This window comes from Sciurus carolinensis, chromosome 7, assembly GCF_902686445.1.
Source record: "Sciurus carolinensis chromosome 7, mSciCar1.2, whole genome shotgun sequence".
In the NCBI taxonomy this organism is placed as follows: Eukaryota; Metazoa; Chordata; class Mammalia; order Rodentia; family Sciuridae; genus Sciurus; species Sciurus carolinensis.
Genome location: NC_062219.1, coordinates 90,478,547 through 90,496,524, shown reverse-complemented (window position 1 = coordinate 90,496,524; position 17,978 = coordinate 90,478,547). Strand labels below are relative to the sequence as shown.

Sequence of the window (17,978 nt, the reverse complement as noted above, 5' to 3'; positions counted from 1 at the left end):
AAAACTATAAGGCAAAGCAAAGGATGAACACAAGCTAAATTTAAAATATAGGTTTCTTCTAAAGGAGGAGGGGATGAAATAGTACAGACTTGGTATAGGCTAGACCTAGTGACTCACTGCTAATGAAGAAAATGTAACAAAAATATTGGACTGTTTCTCTGAGAATAGGTTATAAAAAACTGGCTTCCTTCTTAATCACTTTATCTCTCTCTTGTTCTAAGAAAATGCAGTTGTCATGTTATAAACCACCCTGGGAGAAAGTTCATGTGGCTCAAAACTGATGTTGCTAGTCAACAGACAGGTAATACCTGAGACCTGCCCATACCCTTGTGAGGAGGCTTAGGAACCAACTCTCCCCGCTAGAGGAGCTGCAGGATAGCTGAAGTTCCAACAGACACATTCATTCTAGTCTTTCAAGAGAACCTGAGACAGAAGACCCAGCTAAGATGCATCTAGATTCCTTACCATCAGAAACTGCAAAATACAGTTTGTTGATTTAAACTGCTAAATTTTGAGGTAATTTGTTATATGACAATAAATAGCACGACTTCTGATAGTACAGCAAAGTCTTTCAAACATTCTATGGCATATATACTGAAATGATATACCTTGGAGGATAAAATCATTTCTAGGCTTTAACTCAAAATTTTTATTCCGAAGAAGGGGTCTTATGGCTTTTTTTCCCCACTTCTGTATAGTATTTATTCCAAGGTTCAAACTTCAATGCCAGTTTTATAACAATGAATTGTTAAATAGTCAACAAAAAAAATTAGGCAATTCATGGTATAACTCATAACTGAGTGGCAGCTGATGACTACAATGGTGACTCCAAAGTTACATAGAAATACAGAAACAACAGTATGTGGAAAACATGAGACAAATTAGTATTACAAATAGATTACTCTTGGAGGTCATGTTGTATACAAAGAACCACATTTCAATTGATAAACCTGTCTTCATAACTTCTTAACCTTTCTTGAAAGCTTGAGTTTCATCAGTGTTAACAAGTACTGTCACGTATTTACTTTTTTTGTGGCATTTTCTTTTATGTTGTTGTTGTTATGTTTGTTTGCTTGCTTGTTTTCTGAGATCTTGCTATGTTGTCCAGGATGGCCTTGAAGTCCTGGACTCAAGTGACTGGACTATGGTTGCATGCCACTGTGCCCAATGTTCACTGTTCATTTTCGACAAAGATTGCTTTATGCTTAAGTCTGGATAACCATTGCTCGTTGGTCAGTTGTTCTTTCAAGCAAAAAAAGAGGATTAAAAAAAATGTGTGTAGTGAATCTCATAACTGCAATAACATGCTGTTGAGACATTTATAAGACACCAGCAAGTATGCTTTAAGTATACTTCTCTTCCTACAGAATAACTTCTTAGCCTCATTTTTTCATCTGTAAATTAAAGATTCCAATGCTAGAGAGCAGAATGAAATTATAAAATCACAAGCTGTATTAGCTTCTGGCTCACAGTTTTGGTGATTCCAGTCCAAGATCAATGGACCCATCATTTTCGCACTCTGTTATAAGTGCTGGATGGCAATGGCAAGTAGCTCATGATGAAGTGAACTGCTCACTGCATGGCCAGGAAGCAAAGAAAAGGGAGAGGAAGGAGTCAGGGTCCAAATCCCTTCAAGGACACACCCCCAGTGACCTAAGGATCTCCCAACTAGACCCCTTCTCCTAAAGGTCCATAGTACTTCTCATTAACACCCTATTCAGACCATGTCTTTTAAAGCATGAATCTTTGGAGGGCATTTATCCAAACCATAGCACAAGTCCTCTAAAATTTTAAGTTACAATAATAGCAACTATAAGGGGACAAATAGATGAGGATGGTGGGAACATGAGGTTAAGAGAATAATTCTATAAAATGAGCCCACTGTACTGACTCCCACATGCTTTCTCTGCCAAAAAGTAATCTGTCTGCAGTTCCACCTGTCTGAGGGGAAGGAAATATCACACTCATCAACAAACTGAGGCAAGGGGGCAGAAGGTCTGACAGTCAGTGTAGATAAATGGGGGTCCAGAGAAAATGAAGGCTGGGTGACAGAGGGTTGCAAAGAGCTAGCCTCTGGGATCACACTTTCCAGTTCACGGGGTTGCTAACACCTCCAGGGATGGCACTTTCCAACACAAGCAATTACACCCTGTGCTCTTGCCTCTTCCCATCCTAAGCACGTATACAAGGAAGAAAGTGAGACAGGGATTAAAGGGGGTATTCTGGGGTCTATAAAAGAGCAAGACACACCCACTCCCAAAAGCATCCAACTCTGGGCCCCCTTCTCTCCAGAAAAGTCTGCTGCCTCTGTCTCCCTCTTAAATAGAACTTGCTTTCTATGCTTGCCTTAGCATTTCTTGGTTATTTAATCTTCAAACAGAGGGAATGAGGACCAATACCTGATCTCCAAGAACAGTAACATAACTATCCTTTACTATCTACCAAACACAAAACTGTATTATACTCTATTTACATTAGGTAATTAAATACTTTTACAAACAACTTTGACAATTTACTATCACAAAATTTATGCAATGTAGGCACATAAATTGAATACAGTAAATTTAATAAATTCACGCAATTGTGCAACCATTACCTATTCCAGTCTTAGAACATTTCTATAACCCCCCAAAAGGTTGCCTTGAAAGTTTGTAAGTAATTGCCGCACCCATCCCAAATTTGAGGCAACCACTGACTTGCTTTCTATCTCCAGAGATTTACATCTCTCTGGATATTATATATACATAGACTTATATATACAGTCTTTGTCATCTGGGACTTCTTTTACTAAGCCCAGAAGTTTGGAATTTCTTTTTCTACAAAGGATCAGATAATAAATATTTTCTGCTTTGCAGTCTATACATCTGTTACAACTATTCAACTGTGCTCTTCTAGCATGAAAGTTGCCACAGACAACAGGTAAACAAATAGGTATGGCTAGATTTAGATTAGACTCAGAGACCTTACCACAGTTTGCTGATCTCTAACTTTGATTGCAGAATATATTCCATTATATGGACATAGGTTTTACTTGAACATTCTTCAGCTGTTGAGCTCTGGGATTCATTCCAGTTTGAGGCTTTTACAAAAAATGCTGCTATGAATGTTAGCATACATATCTTTGTGTACACACTGTACTCATTTCCTCTGGATAGATTTCTAGAAGTGGAAGTCCAGATCATATATTAAGTTTAATTTTTTTTAGAAAATTTCCAAAGCAACGGTACCATTTGACATTCCCAAATAGTGGAACTTGAAGATTGTATTTTCTCTATGTACATGTCAACACCTGGATACCGTCCATGTTCCTTAAAATAACCTCTGTGTACTGAAGTTTGGGGTGCCCAAAACTTAGTTTTTATCAAAAACTAAAAGTATTTGATAAGCAAATCAGTGTAGATATGAACCAGGGATTTACTCAGCTGCCCTAGCAAAAACAGTTTGAACCAAAGGGGATTGATATAAGATAACATAAAGGGAGGATGGTAGATTTCTAAGATCCTATAGTACCAGACCATAGAACTGTTTGATGATTGAAGTTTACTACTCCACAAGACAAGGGAATAATGACCCCAAAGGCTATTCCATCATTAAGATTGCCTCCTAGGTTTCAAAAAGTGGAGGAAGGTAGCACTGCTCAGGTTTCAAAGGTCAAATGCCTACTGCCCAAAGTCTTGGGAGCATAAACCCTACGAAGTAGAACCTGGAGGCTTAAAGTTAGCCAGCATCCAAGTGTGAGTGAGTCCAAAAGGCAGAACATCAAACATAGCCTTTATAAGTTCTGCACTTGATTGAGATCTTTTCCTTCTGATATTTCCATTTTGGAATTAAATGTCTATACTATGATTGTACTACCACTATAAATATTTTAGAAGAAGATCACTTATCTGGTTTTAGAGTTCACAGAGAAGATTTTTGCCTCAGGATGAACTACTTAATAGTCTCAAAGATACCTGATTTAGATGATATTTAAATGAGACTCTGAATTTTAGATTTTAGAGTTGATATTGGAATAAGTTTAGGTTTTGGGGAATGCTGGAATTGAATGAATGTACTTTACATAGGAGAAGGACATGAATTTTGGGGTGCCAAAGGTGGAATATTATGGAAAGAATTCAGTCCCACAAAATAGTATGTTGAAGTCCTAATTCCAATTGTGATGGTATTTGAAGTTGGTACCTTTGGGAAGTAATAAAGTATAGATTAGGGGACAAAAAAGGGTGCTATGATGGGATTAGTGTCCTTATAAGACAAAGAATAAAGAACAGAGTGTGTATTACTCTGAGAAGCCAACAAGAAGATGGTTATCTGCAAACCCTCATCAGGAGCCAAATCTACTGGCAGCGTCCAGAATTATGAGAAATAAATATCAGTTGTTTTAGTTGACCCAGTCTATTATATTTTGTTGAACAGTCTCTGCTTCTAGATTATACGTTATATATTTCATTGGAAATGTAATTTGCATTTCCCTAATGATTAATAATGTTGAGTATCTTTTTATGTGCTTAAAAACTGCTTTAGTCACTTTTTCACTGCTAAGACTAAAAGACCTGATGGGAACGATTTTAGAGGAGGAAAAGTTTATTTGGAAGCTCATGGTTTCAGAAGTCTCAGTCCATAGAAGGCTGGTTCCATTTTTTGGGGCTCAAGTTAAGGAAGAACATCATGGCAGAAGAGTGTAGCAGAGAAGAGCAGCTCATGTGATGACCAGGAAGCAGAGAAAGACTACACAGGCCAGATACAAAATATAAACCCCAAAGGCACACCTCCAATGACCCACCTCCTCCAGACATACCTTACCTGCCTTCAGTTACCACTCAGTTAATCCTATCAGGGGATTACTTCACTGATTGGGTTAAGGCTCTCAACCTAAACCTTCTTGCTTTGTCTCAAACATGAGCTTTTGGGGACAGATCACACCCAAACCATAACACAAACCATTCATATCTTCAATAGTGAAATGCCAATTCAAATATTTTGCTCAGTTTTAATTGAGTGGTTTGTGTTTATTAATGATTGGTAAGAGATTCTCAATACAATTCCTGTTATATGATTCACAGATAGCTTTCTTTCTGCTTATAGATTAACTTTATCTAACACTCTGTCTATGTTGCCCACACTTGTCTCAAACTCAAAGATAAGTGATTATCTTGTCTCCGCCTCCTAAATAGTTGGGACTAGAGGCATGTGCAACCACACCAGACTTTTCATCAATTTTTAAACTATATATTTTGAAAGACAAAGTTATTAATATTGATTTTTTTGTTCAGTTTTTTGTTTCTGTGACCAAAGTACCTGACCAGAACAATTTAGAGGAAGAAAATTTATTTGGGACAATTTCAGAGACCTCAATTCATAGATGGCCAATACCACTGCTCTGGGCTCAAGATGAAGCAGCATATCCTTATGGAAGTGCAAGGTAGAAGAAGGCTGCTTACCTCAAGGCAACCAGGAATCAGGGAGTGGGGGAAGGGGCCACAAAAAGGGCACCCCACCTGCCTACAAACTTGGGTGCTGATTAAATTATACCTCTCACAATCCAATCATTTCTACTTGGAACATTCCTTCATTAATACATCTGGTTTCTGACTGGACCTACATTCTCATTTCCTTTTAATTATGCTTCTAGCTTACATGTCAAAACTGCATTCTGTAGCTCTGTCAATCTTTTTTATTGGTTTTATTTGTCTTTATATAGGTACCTTAAGATTTTCTACCTGCAGAATTTTGTCATGTATGAAAATAAGTCTTAATTCTTCTTTTCTAGTTTGGATATATTTATTTAAACAAATATTTTGTTTCCTGCATGGGCTAGAATCCTAACAATGCTGAGCATCAGTCATGAGAGCAGATACTTGTACTTTGTTCCTAATCTTAGGGGAAAGCACTCAGATATTTACCACTAAATACAATGTTATTTGTAGGTTTTTCATAGATGTCTTATGTCAGGTTGAGGAAGTTCTCTTTTATAACTTCTCTGATGAGAACTATTATCAAAAATGGATACTCAAATTCTGTTTTGTGTCTACTGAGACAATCATGCATTTTTTTGTCCTATGTTCTTTTAACATATATGTTACATGAATTGATTTTTAAAGATTAAACCAGTCTTCCATTTTGGGATGAATTCCCAAGAACGAGAATATAATGGCCAATTTGGTTGTCTAAAATTTTGTCAAGTATTTTTGTGTCTACATCATGAAGAATATTATTCCAAAGTTTCCTTTACTCATTATGCTTTCGTCTGATTCTGGTGACAAGGTAAGAGTTGGAAAGTATTCTATCCTCTACTTCCAAAATGGTTTGTGAGAGATTCGTATAATTTCTCCTTTAAATATATGATAGGATTCACCAGTGAGGTAATCTATGTATGGGATTTTCTTTGTGGAAATATAGTAAATTATTAATTCAATTTTGTTATGTGCAATAGAGTTATTTCTTCTTGAATCAGTTTTGGTAATCTGAATCTTTCTAAGAATTTTCTACTTCATCTGACTTATTTGTTGGTATAAAGTTATTCATAACATTCTTTTATAATTCTTTTAACTTCTGCAAAATTAGTAGTAACACCATCTCTTCCACTCTTCATTTTGATCATTTTTGTTCTCTCTTTCTCTTCTTTCTCCTTGCTCCACACCCTCAATCTGGCTAAAGATTTGTCAAATCTTTTGTTCCCCCCCAAAGAAGCTACTTTGGTTTGACGAATTTTTCTCTAATGTTTTTCTGTTTTCTATTTTACTGATTTTTGCTCTTTTATTTTTCTTCTTCTACTGGCTTAAAGTCTAGTTTGCTCTTCTTTTTCTATTTTCCTAAGGTACCAATTTAGGCACCTGAGAATTATTTTCTAATACAAAAAAAGTTTAAAGTTCCAAATTTCTCTAAGCACCATTTAAGCAGCAACCTTTAATTTTGAGAGGTTACATTTTTTTATGTAAAAATATTTTCCAGTTGCCTTATGATTTTATCTTGACCCAAGGGTTATTCAGAAGTCATCATTTAATTTCCAAATATTTATGGATTTCCAAGATGGATTTCTTCTGAATTTTCCACTATACATGAATAGGTAAACCTGATGCTGACATATAGGTCTCTGAGGCTCTGTTGATTTTTCTTCAATCTTTTTTCCTTCCTGAACTTCCTAAACTTTTCCATCATCAACTTCACTAAGTTTTTTTTTCCTGCCATATCAGACCTATTAATGGTACTATCTAATGAATTTTTCATTAGTTACCATATTCTTCAACCTCAGAATTTAAAAAAAAAAATTAATTGTAGATGGACACAATGCCTTTATTTTATTCATTTATTTGTATGTGGTGCTGAGGATGGAACCCAGTGCCTCACACATGCTAGGCAAATGCTCTACCACTGAGCTACAAGCTACAGCTCCATCAACCTTAGAATTTTTATATGGCTCTTTTTAAAATAATTTCTATCTCCTCACTGAAAATCTCAATTTGTCACACTTACATTTAATTATTTAAATAGTTTACTTTCTGTTTTGAACTGATAACAGGTGTTTTGAAGCCTTTGTTTTTAAATTTAGAAATACTATTTCTGCTAACTCTGTTTCCTTTAGCATGGGTCACATTTTCCTATTCCTTTACATACTTAAAAATTTTTTGAAACTGAACATTTTAGACAATATATTATATCAACTCTGGATTATGCCATTATGCCTGAAGGTCATCATTCCTGTTTTACAGTTTGTTTCTTTATTCAGTTGCTTGTCAGAATTATATCTGTGAAATGTTTGTAATACAGTATCAAGTTGCTGCTGATTTACTCAGTTTTTTTTTTTTTTTTATTTCTGGTTGTTTTTTAGTTCTTCTTTTTATTTTCAAGACTCACTTTCTAGGGTTTGCCAGTGTTTACATAGCTTAATGATCAACCAATGACCAGAAAGAAATTTTATTCAAATGCCTTAAGCCAGTAAGGCTTCTAACACTTGCCAATTAATCTGTAGTTGGCAAGACAGTACATTAAGAGTTCAAGTCATGTTTAAGTTGGCCCTGGTTTTTACTTTCTGCTGGGCTCTTTGTGGTCTTTTGCATATGTATACACAGTCCCTAGGTAGACAGAAGTGTATGACTAACCTGTGTCCTCTGCATTCTCTAATATACATCTGTACAGCATCAATTGGAAATATGACTATCTGTCATAACCACAGCCCCATGCTGGTAGAACTGCTGGCCTTTTCCACTTAGCTGCCTTAGATTATCAGTTCTACCAATAACACTGCTAGAAAAAAGCACCACCCAACTCAATGAATCCCTTCCACCAGAACAGAACAGCCTCTGGTCTTCATTGCCTGCCCTGCCCTGGAGATCATCTGTAATAACCAACCTGGGAGCAGGACACAGCAGCCCTAGGTTAAGACAATGGACTACAACATTCTTGCAGCATTTCTTAAACACTTTTCAAACTGTTACATGCCTTTGTCTGATTTCCAAAGCACTATATTTTTGGTTTTTGTTCAATTTTTGCCCAGCTTTATGATTGTTTTTTAGGGAAGAAAATCTGCCAACCTTCTTACCTGGCCATGGCTAAAATTCCACCTCCAGTTCAACCTTAACTACATGGAAGTACGCATAACCCTCTCTCATTAACAAAAATGGAAAAACTTAAGTGAGCTCTCCTACATTACCCAGCAAATAAAAGAGTCAATCATTTCACAAATATTTGAGTTACTACCTATATGTCAATAACCGTTCTAAATGCTTGAAATACATCAAGGACCAAAAGAAACAAAAAATATTTTTGCTAGTATAGTATGAATTCTAGCAGAAGGATAAAAACAGTAAATATAACTAAATTATATAGTGCATGAGATGATGATTAAGGCCTACAAGAAAAAAATACAATAAAATGGACCAGGATAAAAGGGACCATTGGTTGAAGATGGTAGGACTCTTTCACACTCAATGACATTTAAGCAAAGACTTGAAGGCTAAAGGAGTTAAAAGAAATTAATCAAGTAGATAAGTAGAAGATAAGCATGTGAGGCAAAAGGAACATGAAGTGAAGGATGGAAGGGAAGAATGAACCTGGAATGTTAAGAACATTAACAGCAACATTAATATAATCAGTGAAAAAGAGATATATTAGGTATCCATTGCTGTGCAAAAAGATTACCCAAACTTTGTGACTTAAAAGAACATTTATCCCATTTGTTTACAATAAAAATAAATAAATAAATAAAAGAACATTTATTATCACACATTCTGTGGGTCATGAATATGAGCACAGTTTAGCTAAATTCTTTAGTTTAGGATTTCTCCCAAATCTGAGCTCAAGATACTGGTCATCTAACAGTTCTCTCAAGACTCAGCTGGGAGAGAACTTACTTCCCATCTCGCTCACAGTTGTTGACAGGATTCCATTCATTACTGGCTATTAGCTAGAGGATGCTTTTAGTCCCTTGCTGGGGTCTGTCCATAAGGCAGTATACTACAGGGGAGCTGCTTAATCAGAGAAAGGAAGAGAAAAGAACCAGAGAATATAAACGAAATCACCATCTTTTATAACAATCTCAGAAGTGACATCCCATCCTTTCTGCCACATCCTCTTGTTAGAAGCTGATTAGGGGGTTCAACACACACTTAGGAGGAGAAGATTATATATAGGCATGAGTATTAGGAAGTAGAAGGCACTGTGGGCCATCTTAGGAGGGAGCCAACCTCAAGAGAATAGTGGGAAACGAGGTCAGAGAGGTTTGTGAGGTGGGAAAGAATGCCAGATCACACAAGGCTCCACAGGTTTAGTAATGACTTTGTCTTTTACTGTGAGTGAAATGGGAAAGTATTACTTGGCATGTTTTTAAAAAATCACTATGAATGCTGCATTATAAATAAAAAGGGATAGGAAAGAAATGTATTAGAAGTTTCCTTTAATAACCTAAAAAGAGACAACAGTATCTTAAACAGGTAGTAGCCAGGAGGTAGTGAGAAGTAGATTCTGAAAGAATTCTGAAGATCAAATACAAGAGAATTTCCTGCTACATTTGATATACATGTGAAAAAATGGATTCAAGGATAGTCTCCAAGGATTTTGGCCCAAGTAATTCTAACCTTCTCGGTGCTATATACTACAACAAGGAAAATAAGAATATAGAAGATTGAGCTGCTCTGAACATGTAAAATTTGAGGTTTTTTTGGTAGAAATTCCTGTGATAGCTGCATCAATATGAATATATTCATATTCAAGAATATGAAATTCAAAAGAAGTTTGCAAGATTTGAATTTGGGAGTTTGACATATAAATGGTATTTAGAAACAAGCAACAGTATAAAATCAACAAAAGACTAATTGAGATAAAGAATAGATCTGAAGATTAAACCCTGGGCATTTAAACATTAAAGAGGTCAGGAAGAAGAGAAAGAACCTGCAAAGAAAACTCAAAAGGTAGGATCAAGGACATAAGAAAAAACCAAGAGTATATGTTTCTTTCTTCACAATTTGGAGTTTGGAGGAAGATTTATGATACCAATGTGACAAATTCTCACAAGTCACACTAGCTGTAAAGTCATGAGATTACTTATTTTCCTGATATTTACACTTGGAAATGAGGAAAGAAATTCTTATGCATTTAGGTCTAAAGGAGTTTTTATCTAGATAGTCTCTTGAGCAAACTTAACCAGAAATTACTTAGGAAACATCCCCTGTGATTAACAATGTTTTCTTTTACAAAGGGGAAAAGGGAACATGAAACAGGACACAAAATTGAACAGAACTAAGAACTACAATGTATACAAGAGCAGTTTTATGAAAGAAAATAGCAAAGAAATTTGAAGACATAATGAATAAATAAATAAAATTATTAAAAGGAAAAAGGGGGGACTGGGGTTGTGGCTCAGTGGTAGAGCACTTGCCTAGCATGTGTGAGGCACTGGGTTCAATTTTCAGCACCACATATAAAAAATGAATAAAATAAAGGTCTATCAACATCTAAAAATAAATTTTAAAAAGAGGAACACAGGACTGAATCTTTAACCCATTAAATCTCAAGTTTTCAATTCTATGAACATTTCAACAAAATTGGCACAGGTTTTTAGGTTGGAAATCATAATCTAGAGTTTATATATAATTATATTAACTAATATTAATATTATGCTAATTATTATGCCATAATATAATTATATTCCTATTATATAATTATATTATATGTTATATAATTATCTGTTACATATAAGTTTTTATAAGGTTAAACATTTGGGATGATAGGACAAAATGAGTTTATGCTGCTGGGGTGGATAGAACATCTCTAGCGAAGGGAGTCTCCTCTTGATTAGAAGATCACTTGCACATAAGGGAAATGGGCAGAAATGAGCAACTTCACTCTTTCATCCTTCAGCAAGCTCCCAGAAACTGTATCTATTTTGCAGGTACAGTTTCAGTTAATAGGATTGCTAATAACCAACAGGTTGGGAGTATCCATAGGTAGACACAGAGTCATCCTGACTTCTATAAACTAGCCAGGAAAAAACACTCAAATTCCATTAATATAACAGAAGATCACCCCAAATGGAGCTTCCAGACCCTAGGATTTATAGAGATCCTTAAAGAGCATCTATAAATAAAAACTCTTTTTATAATGATACTAAGTAGTTATTTGCATTTCTACTATGCTAAATGTGAAATTTTTTTTATTGTAAACAAATGAAATACATGTTGTTTCTCTGTTTGTACATGGAGTAAAGGCATACCATTTGTGTAATCATAAATTTACATAGGGTTATGTTGTTTGATTCATTGTTATTTTTTCCCTTCCCCCCACCCCTCCCACCCCTCTTTTCCCTCTGTACAGTCCTTCCTTCCTCCATTCTTGCCACCCTCCCTAACCCTAAACCTAAAACTAACCCTAACCCTAACACTAACCCCTCCCATCCCCCATTATGTGTCATCATCTGCTTATCAGCGAGATCATTCTTCCTTTGGTTTTTTGAGATTGGCTTATCTCACTTAGCATGATATTCTCCAATTTCATCCATTTGCCTGCAAATGCCATAATTTTATCATTCTTTATGGCTGAGTAATATTCCATTGTATATATATACCACAGTTTCTTTATCCATTCATCAATTGAAGGATATCTAGGTTGGTTCCACAATCTGGCTATGGTGAATTGAGCAGCTATGAACATTAATGTGGCTGTATCTCTGTAGTATGCTGATTTTAAGTCCTTTGGGTATAGGCCAAGGAGTGGGATAGCTAGGTCAAATGATGGTTCCATTCCAAGCTTTCTGAGGAATCTCCATACTGCTTTCCAGAGTGGCTGCACTAATTTGCAACCCCACCAGCAATTTATGAGTGTACCTTTTTCCCCACATTCTCGCCAACACCTACTGTTGCTTGTGTTCCTGATAATCGCCATTCTAATTGGGGTGAGACGGAATCTTAGGGTAGTTTTGATTTGCATTTCTCTTATTACTAGAGATGTTGAACATTTTTTCATATATCTGTTGATTGCTTGTACATCTTCTTCGTGAAGTGTCTGTTCATTTCATTAGCCCATTTGTTGATTGGATTATTTGTATTCTTGGTGTAGAGCTTTTTGAGTTCTTTATATATTCTGGAAATTAGTGCTCTATCTGAAGTATGGTTGGCAAAGATATTCTCCCACTCTGTAGGTTCTCTCTTCACATTGCTGATAGTTTCCTTTGCTGAGAGAAAGCTTTTTAGTTTGAATCTATCCCAGTTGTTGATTCTTGCTTTTATTTCTTGTGTTATGGGAGTCCTGTTAAGGAAGTCTGATCCTAAGCCCACATGTTGAAGATTTGGACCTATTTTTACTTCTATAAGATGAAGGGTCTCTGGTCTGATTCCGAGGTCCTTGATTCATTTTGAGTTTAGTTTTGTGCAGGGTGAGAGATAGGGGTTTAATTTCATTCTGTTGCATATGGATTTCCAGTTTTCCCAGCACCATTTGTTGAAGAGGCTATCTTTTCTCCATTGCATATTTTTGGCCCCTTTGTCTAATATGAGAAAATTGTATTTATTTGGGTTTGTGTCCGTGTCCTCTATTCTGTACCATTGGTCCTCTATTCTGTACCATTGATCTACCCGTCTACTTTGGTACCAATATCTTGCCGTTTTTGTTACTATTGCTTTGTAGTAGAGTTGAAGATCTGGTATTGTGATAGCCCCTGCTTTGCTCTTTCTGCTAAGGATTGCTTTAGCTATTCTGGGTTTCTTATTCTTCCAGATGAATTTCATAATTGCTTGCTCTATTTCTGTAAGGTACATCATTGGGATTTTAATTGGAATTGCATTGAATCTGTATAGCACTTTAGGTAGTATGGCCATTTTGACAATATTAATTCTGCCTATCCAAGAACATGGGAGCTCTTTCCATCTTCTAAGGTTTTCTTGAATTTCTTTCTTTAGTGTTCTGTAGTTCTCATTGTAGAGGTCTTTCACCTCTTTTGTGAGATTGATTCCCAAGTATTTTTTTTTTTCGAGGCTATTGTGAATGGGGTAGTTTTCCTAACTTCTCTTTCTGAAGATTCATCACTTATGTATAAAAATGCATTGGATTTATAAGCATTGATCTGGTAACCTGCTACTTTACTGAATTCACTTATGAGTTCTAAAAGTTTTCTGGTGGAATTTCCAGGTTCCTCTAAATATATAATCATGTCATCAGCAAGCAGGGACAGTTTGAGTTCTTCTTTTCCTATTCGTATCCCTTTAATTTCTTTGGTTTGTCTAATTGCTCTGGCTAGAGTTTCAAGGACGATGTTGAATAGAAGTGGTGAAAGAGGGCATCCCTGCCTTGTTCCAGTTTTTAGGGGGAATGCTTTCAGTTTTTCACCATTTAGAATATTAGCCATGGGCTTAGCGTAGATGGCCTTTACAATGTTAAGGAATGTTCCCACTATCCCTATTTTTTCTAGTGTTTTGAGCATGAAGGGATGCTGTATATTATCGAATGCTTTTTCTGCATCTATCGAAATAAATAGCTCAGCTGGTAGAGTGCTTGTCTTGCAAGCACAAGGCCCTGAGTTCGATCCCCAGTACTGCAAAAAAACAAAACAAAACAAAACAAATTAAATGTGAAATTTTTGATGGAACAGAAACAACAGTGGACAAACTGCTGGCCTTTTAAAAGGAATGAGAACAGTGGACCCACACTATACTAGCAGTTGTTTTGTACCCTTCAGAGGAAGAAGGAGTTTGGGACTTTTATTCATGAAAGTAAAATGTCTATTAAACATCTACCCTTAAATATGTATCTTTTAATATTCTGTGGGACAAGAAGTATACTTAAAGCATATTCACTGGTGTCTTATAAATGTCTCAACAGCATGCTATTGCAGTTATGAGATTCACTACGCACATTTTTTTTTAAATCCTCTTTTTTTGCTTGAAAGAACAACTGACCAATGCGCAATGGTTTTCCAGACTTAATTATATAGCACTCTTTGTCAAAAATGAACAGTGAACATTGAGCGCAGTGGCATGCAACCACAGTCCCAGCTACTCAGGAGACTGAGGTAGGAGGATCACTTGAGTTCAGGACTTTAAGGCCATCCTGCACAAATAGCAAGATATCAAAAAACAAGCAAGCAAACAAAACAACAACAAAAAAGAAACTGCAAAGAAAATAAGTAAATACATGACAGTACTTGTTAACCCTGATAAAACTCAAGTTTTCATGAGAAAATCAGAATTTGGGAAAACTTAAATTTATCACCTTTGTATCTTGAGTTTTACACTTCCCAATACAAAAGGACTTTTCTAATAAAAATAGTGGTGACATTGCTAAATGTAATTACTAATTATAATGATATGTGTCAACATTTGAAAGACCTATATTATTCATTGAACCAATATTTTCCAGATGAATAAGGCAATGAAATATCAAAAAATCATGTACAGGTAAAAGACTGATTCAAAGTGTAAATGGACCAGTGAATTTCAACATAATAAAGAATAAAAAGGCAGTGAACATATAAATTCAAATCAGTAATTTGTAAGTTAGCATTCTTAAATATTTTATGGAGGAAGACAACTAAAACTACTTTAAGAGAACTTTAATAAGAATTTAAACCTTTGTGACCAGATTTTTTCATAGAAACTGGCATATTAAAAAACCTACTGGCACTAAAAAACCTGACAAAGGTAGGAGAGCCCTGAAACAGCTGTTCTTAAAAAACATGTATACAGTCTACTCTAAATGATCACTAATTAACATCTGAAAATTAACCTTAATAAGCTAGAAAAGAGGCTGTCAAATGCTTTGTTAGCAGATAGCTTTTCTTTTAAAAGCACACATGGAACCCCAACACAGAAGACAATTAAAAGCCTACTAGTTCTCATGGATTCAATGCTTAGCCTCCCTATGCCCCAAACCTCTCATGCATGTGTTTCATGCACCTGAAACACCTTATGAAATCCACCACATCTGCCTAAACCTACCTGTGTTAAAATCAGAAACAGCACCATTAACATTTCGGTAATGGATTACCAAGCTGCCTTACACACCAAGTAAAACAGAACTTCTGAACACGATCTAGCATTCTGTAATTTTTAAAATGTCCCCAGAAAATTTCTGAAGCTGCTCTGGAGGTTCAATGCTGCTGACCACTCCCATAGGCAACATCTCCAGAATCATTTGCTTAAAGGCAAATAGCTCCAGCTTAGGAAATAAGTTCTACTTTGGGCTCTGCCACTAACAAGATGATCTTTAACATCAATTTCTTCCTCTGTAAAAGGTAGAAAATACAAAAGAAAAGCAGGATGGTAAGGAGACAGGTACTTATGAAAATTAAAAAGGATGCTGAATGTAAAAGTCTTGCATAGTGCCTGGCAAGGCTAGACTGAAAATGTGCCAATGTATTAGCAGAGATTAGACAACTGTAAAATCTGATGGAGGCAATAGATAAATATAGTGCTATGAATTTTTTAGTTCTCAGAATTCAGAAGACATCTATCTAAGAGGTAACCAGATAGTATCTAGCATTTCAGAAGAAATAGCTGGGGTTGAGGATAATAACTATTTTAGAAACTGCACAATTATTTCAGGCTCTTAGTTGTAGGACACCACTGAGTTAAAGCCAAAGGCCTGGGTGGATAGTTAGATGGATGTGACCAACTTTATAATAATAACCATTAATATTATCCAATTAAATTGTTTTGACTTCATAGTCATCAAAAATTTTACTCATAATTTGGCTTTTCATGCACGTTTCTTCCCTAGACCAGCGTGTCTCAACTATCCTAACTCAAAGAAGTTATATTTTTTAGCACAACCTAAGTTCTGCATAGCACTAACACTAAGCCCCTAAAGCACCTATTATTTGTAAGGACTGACCCATTTCCTACATGTTTTAAATTCTATTTTAAAGTCACTTTATCCTCATGAGGACTGAAGACATACTCTCCTTGAAAGAACTGAAAAAATACTAAAATACTTTTCTGTAGGTTGAATTCCCTACATGGAACCAACTGAAAAGAGCTGATGAAGTAATATGCTGGTTTACAAGTCTTTTGTGACCTTGGTTTTAATAGATTAGTTCAGTGGCCTCTAGTTTCAATGATAAGATATAGTTCCTGGACTTGGACTTTGCTAACAAGGAAAGTTGGCTTATCTTGTCACATGTCTACAGGATAACTTTACTTTAGTGTTAAAAAAGTTATAGACTTGTCCCCCAAAATTGTTTTTGAAAAAGTAATCTATATCCTTCCAATAAATTTTTACTGAAAAGGCAACTGTCTACTTACTAAGAACCATTATCAACAATTTCACAATTACCCTTATAACATATTTAATGTATTAATCAGAAATAATAAACTCCTTTCTTGTCCTTTTGTTTTTTTTATTTAGAAATAATTTTAGACATGAAGAACAGTTGCAAAAACAGTACCAAGAGTTGCCACATACCCTTATGCCATCATCCTTTAATGTAACATTTTATGTAATCATACAAAACTTAACAAGAAAATTAATGCTAATACAGTACTAGTAACTAAAGAAGTCACCCAAATGTCACCACTTTCCCTATTAATGCCATTTTTAGAAATATTAAATTCTATATTAAAATACTATAAAATCTTTCCAAAACCTATACCAAAGGATAGAATGTCACAATGGGTCCTGTACATTTTAGATCAGGAGAAAATGCGGTTAGAACCAACATAGCCAAATTAAAATCCAATGAAACATTTGAAAAAAATTCCCATTAATAGAAATATCTGTATTTTTTAAGTTTCCAACTGAAATATTATACATCTTATTTACCGAGGAGTAGAAATAGAATCTCTTCTATAAATAAGAAATTATACATCTTTAATAGCATAAGTCTCATGATTATTTGAAAAGAAATAAAAATGTAGGTGGTTATTGTAAATTTAAAAAATATGATACTCAAAGAAGGGGAGGGGAAAGGGAAGGAAGGGAGGTACCAATCAACCATAGTCTCTGAATTAAATGCCTCTGTAGAGTACAATAAAGTTAATGGTGAAAATTCTTCAGGGAGAGTGCTCTACTATTGTCAACACTTACCAAAAAAATTCTGGAAAACAGATTTTTAAATAAAGAGCACAAGTAAGTATGGGAAATCAGCAATGCTAACACAAGAGATATGAAACTTAAAGTAACCAGATCGAATCATCATAAAGAAGTGTTATAAGCAAACCCAAAAGATGCAAAGTAGGCACTAAAAGTTTTAGAATATTGAGAATTAAGACATATTATTTATTTATTCCTGGTTCAGAAAATAGTAATCTCATATGTGATATCAAAATTAAAAGTTTAAATGTAGCTTTATTCTACATTCTGACAGCAGCCTAAATAGGAAATATAACTAAAAGATACTTACTATAGTAGCCATATAATACAGTATCCTCAATCTGTTTGCTGACATTAGCATTAGCCCAGTCCTAGGACAGTAAAGAAACAATAGCAATATTAATTTTAACATCCACTTGCCCAACAGTTAAGATTTAATTTGACAGAATTTCACTTTTAAAGTTTAT

General features: G+C 35.2%; 1 protein-coding gene across 1 annotated transcript in view; it reads right to left on the bottom strand.

Annotated features, from left to right (window-relative positions):
• Lmbrd1 (LMBR1 domain containing 1) overlaps positions 1 to 17,978 on the bottom strand; it is a 96,036-nt gene that overhangs the window by 65,110 nt on the left and 12,948 nt on the right. The window contains exon 3 of the mRNA XM_047559331.1: positions 17,822 to 17,882. Coding sequence (XP_047415287.1) covers positions 17,822 to 17,882 — 61 coding nt within the window. The remainder of the gene's footprint in view (positions 1 to 17,821; positions 17,883 to 17,978) is intronic.